Raw genomic sequence first — 15,293 nt, 5'->3', positions numbered from 1 at the left:
TGCATACGACTCGTAAAAAAATTCGTCACGTCGCGTGACCAACTGTCTATTTGTCAGCTCCCTCGTCGAAACGTGCAGGGTTTGGTTGCCCAATAAACGATTGCGCGTCTGTTCTTTTCCACGCCTCCAAAAGTTAGACCCGGAAAAGCTGGCCGAACGTACGTTGTAACGATACGAGACCGTCTCTCGCCACGTGATGTCTATCCGACAAAGCGTCGAGCTGGATTAAAACGTGTTGGTGTATTTAATGATGCAACGAGTGCATGAATTCGTAATAGTCAGGGTATTAAAATTCGCATAAGTACCAGAGATAGTGTACGCCAGTTATGGTCGTCACTCGCTCGATACTCTTACGCCGATCGCATATCGTCGGATAACAATTCAACTGTCCACGTTCATACATTTATATCGACGGAAATTACCACAAAAAAGTTAAAGTTCTTATGTAACTCCGTTTGAAGATTACAGATAACGGCAATAACACTGTGTCCCGAGTTCGTTTACCTCTAGACCTTGTAAAGCAAAACAACGTTAGTATTCAAAGGCGGAATAATATGGGTCCCTCAGATTCGAATTTTCCGTTGACTTTTTCTACGATCACGTGGCGCTACAGCGTTATCATAAACGCGATCGTTGCCACGGTCGAGTTGAACGGTAGAGCCAGTTGGAAACAGTTCGTAGCCCGTTACCGAAACCCCTTTATCGACTGTTTATGCATTTATACAGAATTTATAGGAAAATCCGATCTCTCTCGGTACTTGTGCTCGTCACGCGTACTCGATTTATTCGCAGAAAGTGTCGTGGAAGCGTGGAAGCTTTATCAGCTGCGACGCATCATCGTGTCGCTGCGCTATTGGAGCGGTAGGTTAGGAACGTTGCACGAGATAGCGCGATTCCTGCGTTTCCTGTTGTACGTGTTGCAGCTTACGTGCCAATGGGTGCGCGTCGCCGCGAGAGAAATAAAATGTAAACGAGAAAAAGAGGAAGAAGAAAAAGGAAAAGAAGAGCAGGAAGGAAGGAGAAGAGAAACGCCGGCTTACGATGGGTCGACGTCGAAAGACCAGGAAAGCACGAAACAAGCATAAGGGGAACTGTTTACCGGCGATGGGGCTGCAGTAGAGAGGTGGTGGCTATAAAAGGTCATTCACCTCGGCTAGCTTTCGCGCACACCCGTTTCTTTTTCACCGCGTTCTCGAATGCGGGTCGTTTCGTTAGCGATACGACCGCGAAACACAAACAAAACGATTCGGTGTACCCAGTGCCATTCGGCTTTTAGTTACCGTGTCCGTCGCAAGTTTGGTCACAGCGTGGAAATGTCAACGAGTCGCGCGACTTCGCCATGACTCCCCTGATTCTGAAATACGCGCGTTGCGTCTGATTTGTTTGGCCAGGAATGTAGAACGAAGCTTGCACCTTGGTTACCTGCCAAAGCTGAGGTATCGGTGTAGCGTGTAAAGGGTGACGAATGGAAGGGAGAACGTAGGTGGAACGGGCACAGGGGGCAGCGCTACCTGTAATATTGATCCATAGAACCTCCTAGCGTCGACGACGTGCGTTAGAGGGATGTTCCCCATTACTGTTGCTGTACAACCGAACGAAAACATCGCCCCTCGTTTCAATTTTTCTACACGTGCTACGAACCTCGACGTTTTCGACATCTTCTCCCCCCTCTCGTACGACCATTCTTACGAACACGGGAAAATACGTTTCAATTATCTATTTTCTTAGCTAATTTGGAAACCAAGAGTGACTTCTGGCACGTGGTTCCTCCAACCAACGTGTTACTTTTCCTACAGACGACACGTTCTCTTCCTTTTTTAGACAGTCGTTTAATTTCGCCATTTAATTTTCAGCCTGTCGCTTCATCGGGCGATTAATTACGGCGAGTGATCAGAATCGACGAGTTACGATACATCGGTGTAAAGAAAGAAAGGATCGTTAACTCTTCGCCGTAATCGCGTACCTCGTTCTTTCCCGTTGATGCGCGTGTTTCCACGCCGCACGTGGAATATTTAATAAGACACAAGCGTGAGTATCGAATACGCGTGTTATCGCGTTCAAACGAATCGTCATAAATTACTCGCATCGTCGAGAACGTTTTCGCCACGCTCGGGCATTCTCTTTAGACATGGAACGTCTGCTCTCTGGGAAAGCTCTCGTTCTACGACTATCAACTAATCGAATAAATATAATTTCAATCAAAGGCCTCGTCTTGCCGTGTTTTCCGAAATAATACGTGCCAGAGGGTGGAGCGTGAGGGTGAGAGCACGAGCATGACATAGGCGCAGTCCCTGGTAATAAGGCTGCGATTATCCGCACAGATTATTCTACGGCGAACCGGTCGCCATCGTTCGCCTCCCTCGATCTCGAACCCTCGCGACTCGTGTCTCGTGTTTCGTGTCTCGTGTCTCGTATCTCGTGTCTATACTTCATGCATATAGACGTATCGCGATCACACGCGTGTGGATCAATTTATTTCCCTTCTCCGTTGGCTACTCGAAACACCTTGCGCCGTTCTTCTCTCTCGCCATTCTCCTTTTTTATAATAAAATCAGTTTGTCGAATAAAACGTCGATGTGCCGACATTTCACCGACGCGTGAAACATTTTTCCATTGAATTTCCAAGATCGTCATGTATCGTAATTCCCATTTATCTTTGTGTATCGCACACTGTATCTTCTTAAAGATCTGACACTTTATTTCGATAAGAATGAACTTCTTATAAAGCGTACGACGACTTTCTGGGCTTGTACATATCGTACAGGTGAGATTACAAGCTGCAGGAAGAAAGAGCGAACGAGAGAGGAAGAAACGAAAGGCGATAAAAAGGAAATAGGAGAGAAAGGCGCGTGGAACGGAAAAGGAAACTTGGCCCTTTGTTTGGACAGAATCGATGCGTTTGTTCGCGGTTTAGCGATAAAAGCTGTTAAAAAAGAATAACCCTCGTGGCATATACGTACGTAGGTAGCTTTGGTTAGCGTATTTACGTATCAGTCGGAATAAGAATAGAAGGGAAAGGGACGTGGCCCCTGGTGTTCCCCTAACTCGCGTGACATCGTTCTACGATTTGCAGGGCAGGCGAGCGTATCGCGCTCGTGTCCCGATCCCTCGAAAACGCGTCGAAAACGAAACGTTCTACCCTCCGCGATCAAACCTGCTGTCAGAGTCAGCGAATGATCGACGAGGAATCGGGTAAAGCGGAGTCGGTAGAAAAAGGAGGACTCGCGACTTAAAATCTTCTAATCGATAGGTCGCGCCGCGTGCGCGTGTGCCGGTTACGCGATCTCGTGCTGGAAACGCGTTGATTAAATTTTACTTCCTTTTTTTTTCGTTTCTACCAGTCGTCGAAAAATAATTGCGTACGTTTATTCATTTCCTGCATTAGCTGCATTAAACTCGGGAATTTTAACCTAATTTCGGTAATTAGGGTCATATCGCTCGTCATAATGCCGGTAGAACGTCAGAGACGTTAAAGTATCATTCGTCTTATAATAATTATGCCATTGGCTTCTACAAAATTTCTCTCGCCGATTCTCATCTCTGAATCTAACCGGCTGCCTTTACTGTCATTCGCGCCGTATCAGACTTATCTCGTTCGATCGTAAAGTCACATTGGAATCGGTAAATCCGCAAAAATATACTTAAATACACTCGTGTTCCCCTCCTTTGATCTTCCTGTCTATATGTACGCTTAAAGGATTCCTTAATTGGTTAATAAACAAATAAAATGGCTAGTTGCGCGTAGGATATACCGCTGTGAGCCGCGTTGATTAATAGGAGATCCTAAGAACCGGGTGCTGTTGGAGGCCCTTGCAGAGCTGGCTCGAGTAATCGATACTGCACCAAACCGGGAACGGGTAAAACCGAAGGGGTGGGCGAGGCAGCACGATGGACACCATGTGTCCTCTCTCGTTCACCTACCGAGCAAAGAATCGTTGCGATTCTGTTCGAAAGCCGATTCCTCGGACAAACGACGATCGACTTATTTTTCGAGCTATATGATCGCCTGGAAGCGGATAGTTTGGCGTGAAACTATCGATCTTGCCGGCAAATGAAAAAGAAAGATGAAGATCGAACAATAAGACTCGATTGTTCCGCTCGACTGCGCGTACGCTTTGTCCGTTTTCTGTTTTCTCTTTTCGCGACAGCAAGAAACAAGCGGTTACGTTTGCCCGACTATTTTGCATTCGTTATCGAAACGAGAATTCGCCGCTAGCAATGGCGACGTTCGTTAGAAGAGCGAGATTCCCGGTCAGAAGAAGATACAGTGAGTTTTTCTCGGATCGATCCGAAATTACGCGTGGCATCGGCCCCGATTTCTCTTAACCGTCTTGTTGCCATGTCTATGCGTAAGAATCGTCGCTATGCGATGACGCTCAATGATATCCAGGTTATGACGATCGCAAATACTCCTCGACCCTTTGTATTTCACGCAGTCTAACACGAATCCAACAGCATCGATCTATTTTCGGAGCGAAAGCTCTGCGGATCAACGACTTCGATTCGTATTCGCGTTTTCTCGAGATGAAAAGTACGAGACGAAAGCGGCGAACGAAACGAACGTTGGAGGAAGCTTGGCTCGATCGCGCGATCGCGATGGTCGATATCAAACGGAAAAGAGAAGAGACGCGACATTTAAAGAGAAATAATTTTCCTCCTTTTAATTTCTAATTAGCGGGCAGTGGCTCTGGGATTAGGTCGATTGATATAAACGAATAGTTAAGAGTCGATTGTTCTCGCCTTAAAAATAGTGGTGGAAAGAAACGAAAATAACGAGGGGATAAACGTAGTGTGTCTATCGTTGCAGGCAAATCGCCGTTCTTTCCAAGTTTGGAGGATCAGAGCGGCACGCTGCTAGAAGATCCGAACGCGGCGAGTCAGCTTGATGGCGTCGGTGTCGGCGTCGGTGTTGGAGTCGGAGTTGGCGTTGGAGTCGGTGTCGGTGTCGGCGTCGGGGTTGGAGTCGGCGTCGGTAGCGGTATAACCGGCTCTCAGACCGCACCGCTTTCCTCCCCGAGTCGGAGCAGTCCTCACAGTCAAGGTAGCGAGACCGGAGAACGCTTCTCTAGGAAGGTGTTTGTCGGTGGTCTGCCACCGGACATCGACGAAGGTAAGCTTTTTTGTTCCGTGATACGCTTTTCCCATCTGTTCGACGTTCGCGTATATCCGTTGGCGAATCGTACGGTTTAACGGGTGGACGAATGTTTTTCTAACTGCTCGTTATTGTCTCGTTTCAGAGGAAATCAAAGCCAGTTTCCGTCGTTTCGGATCGTTGGTCGTCGACTGGCCCCACAAAGCGGAGAGCAAATCCTACTTTCCACCGAAGGGCTACGCTTTCTTGCTTTTCCAGGTAAGCGAGAAACGCTCTCGCTGTGTTATGCTTCGAGTAATAATAAACTCGCAGTTTGCCTACTACCAAAGATGGAATTCGATTCACTTAGTTCACGTACTACGCGATACCAGCAGGCAACAAAATAGTATCAAAGATCGACACGATCGTGTATCGATAGTTGAAAATTGCCAAGATGGTTAACTAGAATCTCGAGTAACGAATAAAGAGATATATTAACAAGAATGTTTTCCTTGACGATAGGACGAAGCGTCCGTGCAACAATTGATCGACGCGTGCATTCAAGACGAGGAGAAATTGTATCTATGCGTGAGCTCGCCAACGACCAAAGACAAGCCGGTGCAAATTCGACCGTGGCGACTGAGCGACGCGGATTTCGTGCTGGACGCTTCGATGCCGCTGGATCCACGAAAGACGGTGTTCGTCGGTGGTGTTCCACGGCCGTTGAAAGCCGTCGAGTTGGCGATGATCATGGATCGACTTTACGGAGGCGTGTGTTACGCCGGTATCGATACCGATCCCGAGCTCAAGTATCCGAAAGGAGCCGGCAGGGTCGCTTTCAGTAATCAACAAAGCTACATAGCTGCCATATCGGCGAGATTCGTTCAGTTACAACACGGCGACATAGACAAGAGAGTAAGTAGCCACTGCGAGCGCCCTTTTCGGTGCGACCGATTCCATCGTTTATAGCTATTACTCGTTTGTTTTATTTAGGTCGAAGTCAAACCATACGTTCTGGACGATCAAATGTGCGACGAGTGTCAGGGACAACGTTGCGGTGGCAAATTTGCGCCGTTTTTCTGCGCAAACGTTACCTGCCTACAGGTAAATTCTTTCACCTCGTTATACATTTTTCTTCCTTTTTCGTTATTTTCCCTGCCGCGTATCACGAGTCAACAACGACAACAACGACGACAGCGTCGACGACAGTGACGATGATAACGACGGAATGAAAAAACTGGAAGCAACGGCGCCGAAACGCGCATTCTCATTTGTTGTTGTTGCAGTACTATTGCGAGCACTGCTGGGCGACGATTCACTCGCGACCAGGTCGCGAGTTCCACAAGCCGTTGGTGAAGGAGGGTGCGGATCGACCTCGGGCCGTGCCGTACCGCTGGTGTTAACCCCAGCTGCGTTGTCCCTAATTATCTCGCAACCCTAGCTAATTAACTACCACTTCTACGTACCAACTTCTCCTCTCCCCCCCCCCCTACGAGAACCTTCTACCGCCCGCCGCCACCCACCCTTCCATTCATTCAACCTCCCCCGGCCCGTCCGACACTTCGTCTCACCCTTGCTCACATACCTACCTGCATCGAAACACAGCCCGAAAACCGTTATTATCGCTACTACCCACTGATCGTCGGTACTATCGCTATTCTACTACTATCGCTATTATCGCTATTGCTATTACCGCTCTATCGCATACACCACCATTACTATTCCACTATGAGTTACCTTTGCTCTGCTATCCACCATTGCTACATGGACGTGTTTACCGGTTACACGGCGAACAAATCAGTCGCCTTCACCACCGTCACGGCCATTACTACCACCATACATCCACCACCACCACCACCACCACCACCACCACCACCACCACCACCACTACCACCACCACCACCACCACCACCACTACCACCACCACCGCCGTCATCGCCGCCGCCGCCGCCGCCGCCATCGTCTTCTGCCAGCCGATGCGTCTCGACGTTACCTTTTCGCACCGACGACCACTTCGATCTTTCATCTCCGAGTTTGTATGTGTGACACTCAGCGCACCAACAATTCACCACGAGGAAACGGTTTAGCAGCGGAGGAGGAAGACTCGTCGACGATTCGTCGGTGCGTCGGTAATACACAGAGTGCTGCGCGCTAGTTCCGCTTTATAACAAACGAACGAGTCGAGGCCAAGAAGGAACAACGGACCGTCGCCCTAAACGCCTTTCGTCCGACCGACATGGAACATGCTTTAGTTACCGATATCGATATCGACATATATATATATATATATATACATACACACACACATATATATATATATAAGTTACGAATGTGCGTTGGCGGCCATAATTAAAAGCTCTCTCGTACGGAGCACGCGTTGGACGCGTCCGATGAGAGGTTTCAATCGTTGTTCGCGCTCGCGGATCGTCTCTTCCCATTACCGACTGTCAGACGGGAAGATTCGTTCCAGGTGTTCCTCTTCCTCTCCTTGCCTGTTCGCTCGTTCCTTTTCTCGTAGCGCGTCGGCCGAAGACGGACGACGGATCTCCTCGTCGATCGATCGCGCGTCGGGCAGAGGCGCAGAACCTACCACGAGGAACATCGTTCTCCGTTGTCCACCGATTGTCTATCCGTTCTTCGCGAGCCTCTCGGAGGAAACGGAATCTTTCGCGCAACGAACGTGCGCTTTCCTCCTTGTTGACTTTTTCCTCCTTCTTCTTCTTCTTCTTCTTCTACTTGCTCCACCTCCTCCTTTTGCGATCTCGCTTGTTCCTTCTCGTCGAACAGGCCAAGGCAACGAAAGGAAATCGGAGAACGAGAGGAACGGAGCGCCGTACGGGGGCAATTGTCCCTTTGTTTCGTCGAGCGTTCTGTGCCACCTCGAGAAATCGATCGAGGTAGCCAAACGGCAGCTTGCCCTCTCCTCGATGGAAGGATGCGACCGTCGCTTCGAACCTGACCCGAGAGGTGTACGGAAATATATAAGGAACGTACGAGTGTGAACGTGAATGGAAACGGTAAGAGGTGATAGCGAGTACCTGATTCGACGCGAAACCGCGAGGATTAAGATTGATGGGACGCGAGCACGAGAGAGCAAAAGATTGAGACGAAAGCGAGTAAAGGAAATGATTGGAAGGAATCGGAAGAGCGTGTATGCCTGTGTGAATGAACGAGGAAGAGGAGATGCGGATGGAAAGATGAGACGGCAGAGCGACGGAAAGAGTTAGAGAATGGTCGATACTCGCGAGCTGGTAGATAAACGCGGAAGAGTGATATAAATATAAAGACGCAAACGTTTAAACATGAGCCATTCGCGTTGGATGTTGAATAGGTAATGAAAAACCAACCACGCTTCGAATCGCTGTGTGCCAGATAATTATCTGTATCACACGGTCTTTAGCTTTTAAGAACTTATTAAATGTTACATAGGTGCGTTATATATATATATATATATATATGTATATATACGTTATATATCTGTATGTATATATAACATACATATATATATACACATGCGTTTCCCGCGTGAAAAACGTGACGTTGCGCTCGTAGACAAAATATTTGAGTAAAATAAACGATTTTTTACTAATTAACTTATTTGAATGCAAGAAATAAGTAGCAAAAAGTATCATGGGATAGAAAATAGAGGAATAACCGAAAGAAAGTGAAACGGAGGTGAGAAAATATGCCGAGAGTCAATGGAAGCAAGAACGAAAGCGTAAGAAAAAGAATAGAATGCGTGCGCGTTTACGTGAGTGTGTGTGTGTGCGTGCGTGCGTGCGTGCGTGCGTGAAGGAGAGATTGTGAAAAGGAGACGAAATAAGAAGGAGGAGGAAGGATGAACAGGGGGGCTTAGGAGAGCGAAGTAGAGAAATGGAATTCGAAACGGACGTTGAAAAGACGATAGTCCAATTTACTTAACGCACGATCGCGCGTTGAGTTTGCTTAACCGTACCAGATCCTCAGCCAATACACGAAACCTTAACCGAGCGACCCTTCCGAAAATGTCTCAAACGACGACGCCAGGAAAGAAAACGATGGTACGAGGCTCATAACCATAGCGATCGTACCGGGACACAGTCTGTTACTCATTTTCAAGAAAATAAAAGAGAGTACAAAACGAACGGTCGCGTCGGCACTCGAAAGTCAAGGAAGGAAAAAGCACCGAAGCGGGCGTAACACCGAGAGACCGAGAGAGAGCGAAGAAACGGGGGAGAATTTCTCGCGATCGAAACGAGTCACGGGACTAATCTCGGCCGTGAATCCGGAAACGATCCTCAAACCTGGTGTTGGAACGTAAACGATTCTACGTACCTGGGCCTCCGCGTTTCTTTTTTTCCAACAACGAGCGGCCAACGTCTCTCCAGTGGATCAGTGTATTTGGAGTAAGTCGATCTCGCGAATATACAGTAACGCTCCTTTTCAGAGCGGACGCATACACACACACACACACACACACACACACACACACATACCACGTACGCGTTACAATTTTCTTGACGGGGAAGAGACGTAGCGATCGAGCTCCTAGCAAATTACTCTTCATACGTCCGATATATAGGAGATCCGAAGGGAACGCGTGCAAAGATTAACGCTGTTTTCGCGCGAATGAACGCTAAATCGATAGGATAAAATACGAAGAAAACTGCACGGGTTTCTGCTGTGTAGATGACCGATCCCTCTTGTACCGATACGATCCGCGTTCAACGGCTGTCGCGATGCACGTTTTCTTGATCCTAACGAATTTCTTCGCTCGATGTATATAATCAAACGCAATGATGCAATCGACGTAGTTCAAATGAAATCTCATCTCGACGGAGACGCGTTATTATAGGTTTTATTCTTCGAAGGAGGAACAGAGGACTTTTCTCGGTGGTAATTGCCGGCGTGTCGCTTCCGACCGTGGCCCGTTGCCACGCGTCAACCTTCGTCCGACATCCTGCCCGCGGGCTATCATCTTTCATTTTCTTCTCGATAAATGGATACGAAGCAGTTGCTAGTTGGAAAAAGTTCGCGGAGGAAACGAGAGTGGAAAGAAAGTTGACGCGAATTTCGGACAACCGGATGCAACGGTGGAAACGACACGGATGGTTAATCAGTATGCAACGTTATGTGTTCCGCTTAATAGATGGTCGTTTTATACGTAGCAGCACCGTCAGTTGAAACCATAAGCTCGTAGATTAACCTCGCACGACGAGTATCTTTAACGACACGTTTTCGCGTGTTACGCATTCGTAAAGAAAAAAAGAAAAAAATACACACGACACACAGACACACGCGCACGTGCGCGCGCACGTACACGTAGGCACATACATACGCGTACACGCATACCTACGATATCACAAATTTAGTCATCCGAGAACGAATCGATAAAAATTAATCGTGGATTAACCGATGCGTACCTTCGCGTGCGTTTAGTAACGAGGAATGAATAAACAAAAGTAATTTCCACATCTATATATACATATATATATTTACATATATATTTATTTTTTTGGTACTCTTTTTGTATATACGTGTCGCCATAGATTAGGTGACGTCTAGGATCCACACGAGGTACGAGATATCCGCGTGAGAGAACAGAGCGAAAACCAGGGACGAGAAAAAGCGTGTACGAGAGAGTGCGAGCAAGAAAACGAGAAACGGAATGAAAAATCGATTGTCTGTACACACGTGTGTATGTGTGCGTGATAGAAGGAAGAAAAGTGCATGAAAGAGAGATAGATAGATAGAGAGAGAGAGAGAGAGAGAGAGAAAGAGGGTGGGAAAGGCTGGAGAAACGAGCCACGTTAACGACGATCATCTCCGTCCCTTCGTTCGCACGAATTATCACACGGTGCTCGCATACACGCAACTTGACTCAACATTGAATCTTGCAAACCGATCGGCTATTACATTAACGTAGGAAAATATTCGTGTTTTACGTTCGTCGATCTCGTTTGGTAAAACGCTGGCGGACACAGAAGGCGTTTCGACCGTGTCCTAGATCGGTCGACTGGCAAGATAGTTGCGATCGAAGCGAATGGACGCGTTTATTTCGAGTAACGATCGACATCGTTCGAGCCACGCGGAGAACCTTGTCGAGGTGCAAAGAAAACCGAGTGAGATTTTTGCGAACGAAGGGGCGCGGCGAGTGAACGGCGAGTAGGAAGGAAGAAAGGAGAGAAAATGGGGGGTGAAGGAAAATGACAAAGGAAGGGAAAAGCATTAGTTAGCGTAATTTTGTCGACGCTCGGCACCGTTCTCGCGTGGACGAGGAGCGATGAAACGCGGCGACTCACGCGATTAGGAAGCAAGCGCCGCGATTCACGCGTCTCGGCAGCGTCGCTATCTCACGGATAAATTTATTGAAAACGCATATACCAAACGCAGCGTATAAGCGTGCATATATGACGCGGTGCGTCGAGATGGTTTTCCAATTGCTTCGAAGATATGAGAAACGTTCGACTCGACGATTCGCTTGCCCCCCGGATTCCGACGCGCGGCGAACGTCCCGCGGAAGAATACGTTGTCGCGTCTCCTCCGTTTGTTCCTTGACTTTCGATCGCAGCGCGGTTCGAGAAAACACGCGTGGAATTCGTTTATTTTCGTTGATCGGTAACGATCGTAACGCTGCCTTTCGTTTATCACCGCGTACACCATGCGCATTGTTTCCATGAAAGATTTCTCGGGGACGAAAGTTGGGACACGCGAGATTCGTTGAGTACCCGTTGAGATTCGGTCGTAAATCGATCGGCGAGATGGGAGAGAGGGCTGGCGAAGAACTTTCGAGGTCGAGAGATACCGTTAACGACGGCTTCGAAGGAATCGGAAAACCTTTGACCGCGTTAGCGCGGCTACGAAGCTACCGCGGCTCATATATATACTAGGTGAAAATTTGCATCCCGTAAACGAGCACGAAACGATACGCGTTCGAAAAGGATTTCGCGCGCGACCCCGGGCTCGTACACACCGACACACGAAAACGAGACCAACTCTTAGACACACGATCTCGTTCGTGCACGGACACGTTCTCCCCACTAATCGATCGATATAATCGTAGTGAAACTTATCTAGGTACCAATTCACCTAAATCAATTGATAATTAAAACAAAGTATATATATATATATTCATATACATATGATATATATATTAATATATATTATATAGAAAGTAGTATTGTTCCGATACTCGACGGCGAACCGAGTATTTGGGCGAGAATCGAGATCGAGATTTTTCTAGACAAATTTTTCTAATCGTTGACGAATGCGCGGCGTTCCGCCGTTGAATCGAGCGGGACGTCTCCTTCTATCGATACACTCGCGTTATCATGCCCCGTAAACAGAAATCTCGGCTCGTTTGCGCGTTTTCACGCCACGAACGGCCGAAACGAACCCGGTATCCGTGCCAGAACTATCGCGCGATCTCGACTAAACGAATTTCTTCTTCGAGCGTTTTTTGCGTTCACCTGTGTTCTGACACGGATCGTACCGATTTCCCTGCTCGCGCGGGCCCGTACACACACACACACGCACGCACACACACCACACACACATACACACACACACACGCGAGAACGTACGTGCGCGTTTTTCGTACGCGGAACTCCAGTCACTTTTCCTCGGATAACAACGTTCCGGCAGAATGTTGACGTCGTCGTAGGTTCGCGCGAAATACGAAGTACTCGAAACGAATGACCGTATCAGACATTATAACGGCACGTTCGCTTATCGATCGTTCGCAAATCAATGTCCAATCTCGAAATTTCCGTGCCTAAGGTGGGTAGGCAATATCGATGAAAGATTCGTTTTGTTTCGCGCTCGATCAACGAACCGCGAACGGTTTGCTCTGTGCACGCTCGATGCTTAGATTAATTAGAAAATTTTAGTTGGCCGTGAAAACGCGAACCGTTATCGAGGATATTCCCGATGTACGAATTTGGCGAATCGTTTAGGTGAAATTATTTCGCGAATGTCGTCGAGATTCCACGCGCAGCGGATAAGTGACATATCACTTTCGAGCACGAACGACGCGGCGGGGTTTACGCGATTACGCGCGACTCGACGAATTTACATTTCTCTGCTAGTCGGCAAGTCGCGAAAAGACAAAAGCTGACGATCCGCGCGAATCGGATGGACTCGCCGCTCAACGTCAGGCGTACGAACATCGCGCGCGACTCCTGCGTTGAAAATAAGGGGCTGAAGCCGCGAGAAAGTATGGATAAAGGGAATAACCGCGACTCTGTAGTCGCCTATAGCGAAACTTTATACGTACGAACGTGCACGCGTACACACGATGGAAACGCAAATCTGCCGGCAATGGCACGCTAAGAATTTAATGCAAAGAAGAGAAAAATAATAACGATAACGATTGATAATAATAATAATAATAATAATAATAATAATAATAATAATAATAATAATAATAATAATAAATAATAATGATACTGATAATGATAATGATAATGATAATGATAAGCTACATTTCGCAGCAAAGTTATTGTTTGAGAAAATCGCCCTTAAGAAAAAAAAAAAAGTAACAACTACAACAACTACAAGAGTAACAAACAATATGTTAGGTATGATTCTTCACCTCCTTTGTAATATGTGTGATAAAGCATAATATATAATATAATGACAATTTTATATATATATATATATATACACACATATACATATATATGTATGTACGCGTGTATACATGTATATACATATTTTTGTGTATGTATGTATGTATGTATGTATATATATATGTGTGTGTGTGTGTGTACATGTAGGTACAGGATATAAAATACTAATATATAATTGATAATAACGATCGAAATATTTAATATATTCTGATGGACTTGAAAAAAGAAAAGATAATGGATGTAAACTTGAAATATAGATGTTGATTGCGCGACACGACAGTAGCGGAATGCGAGAGAAACGGATAGGAAAATTGTGGAGCGTGGAAACGCGTGGAAAAGCGGAGAAGCGGAAGTTTCGAATAACGAAAGAAATCGCGATGCCGACCGAACGATGCTTGCACATAAGCACAGGCGCGACGTAACACGTACACTGTCGTTCGTGTAATGCGCACGAGTGATTGAAAAAACGTATGGGTTACGGAACAGGATAGGAAAAGCGAGAAAAGAAGGAAGGATGAACATTTTGGGGGAACGAGTAACAATGGTAGTCACTTACGATAGATTTGTATTTTTCAGTGTTGAAAAGTTTTTTATACCGCTGTTATATTCTTGTCTAAATATCTTAGTTCAGAGAAAATGCGAGAGACGATGATTGCGTCTTAGCTTGCATGAAATTATATAGGTGCGTCCGAATACGTGTGTGTGTGTGTGTGTGTGTGTGTGAGACAGAGAGAGTGAGTGAGAGAGAAAGGAGGGTTTAGCGAAGGAAAGGAATGAAAGAAACGGAACGAGTGAAATGGCTTCGATAGAGGTAACGGAGAGAGGAGACGAGAGAGAGTGCGCGTGAGAAAGAAAAAGAGAGAAAGAGAAGCGAAAGTCGAACGAGCAATCGGAAAAGCACGAACATCGTGTATAACGTAAGCTCCAAAAGAGGAGGACACGATATACTCGCCACGAATCGACCCTCGAGATTTTATTTTCAACGCGATTTACCACGGTGCGTTCAAACTTGCACTCGACAAATGTCGAATAGAACCGGTGCGACGACGTCTTGTTGTCATCGTCGCGAACAAGCGCTGAACGATCTCTAGCTTGATTCGATCGTCTCGAAACGATTATTCGCGAGAGAAAAGCCGATGATAAGAGAGAGAGAGAGAGAGAGAGAGGGAGAGAGAGAGATTGTTATAACCGCGGATTGGGATTGGGAAGGTAGAAGCGTCGTGAGTCTCGGTGATCCTTGGCGAGTGGTCGTTTGTCCAAGAAAGAAAAGGCGTTCGCGCTTTCGAGACTCGCTCTGCGTAAACCCCGAGAACACGAGCGAACCGACGACGATTAACGGCGGAAAAGCGAGATTGTAGCGAGCGCGAGATACCAGGCACGAAACACGAAGCGCCAGACGCGATCGACCAAGTCGATCCTACCTCTAGTTAGCTCCTGATATGCTTGAGCAATCCTATTTCTATCTACCATTTTCCACGTACAATTTTATCGATCGATTTATATTTTTTTAAGCGTTACGATTTTTATCGCTCTCGTATTGTATAGACCGCATTCGAACGACTAGCGTTCGTTTAGAGGCAATTTGCAAATCTTATTTTTCTCGTTTAATCTGT

General features: G+C 46.8%; 1 protein-coding gene across 3 annotated transcripts in view; it reads left to right on the top strand.

The window, feature by feature from the left end:
* Positions 1-10,560, top strand: part of LOC122570234 (cytoplasmic polyadenylation element-binding protein 2-like) — a 55,995-nt gene extending 45,435 nt beyond the window's left edge. For all 3 annotated transcript variants that reach the window (XM_043732305.1, XM_043732304.1, XM_043732303.1), the window contains exons 5-9: positions 4,808-5,110; positions 5,238-5,350; positions 5,594-5,986; positions 6,065-6,175; positions 6,358-10,560. In XM_043732305.1, the coding sequence (XP_043588240.1) occupies positions 4,808-5,110; positions 5,238-5,350; positions 5,594-5,986; positions 6,065-6,175; positions 6,358-6,474 (1,037 nt within the window). In that variant the 3' untranslated portion in view covers positions 6,475-10,560. The remainder of the gene's footprint in view (positions 1-4,807; positions 5,111-5,237; positions 5,351-5,593; positions 5,987-6,064; positions 6,176-6,357) is intronic.
* Positions 10,561-15,293: the final 4,733 nt, after the last annotated feature.

This window comes from Bombus pyrosoma, linkage group LG8 (genome assembly GCF_014825855.1).
Source record: "Bombus pyrosoma isolate SC7728 linkage group LG8, ASM1482585v1, whole genome shotgun sequence".
In the NCBI taxonomy this organism is placed as follows: Eukaryota; Metazoa; Arthropoda; class Insecta; order Hymenoptera; family Apidae; genus Bombus; species Bombus pyrosoma.
The sequence above is the reverse complement of the archived record's forward strand: the minus strand, read 5'-3'. Positions and strand labels throughout refer to the sequence as shown.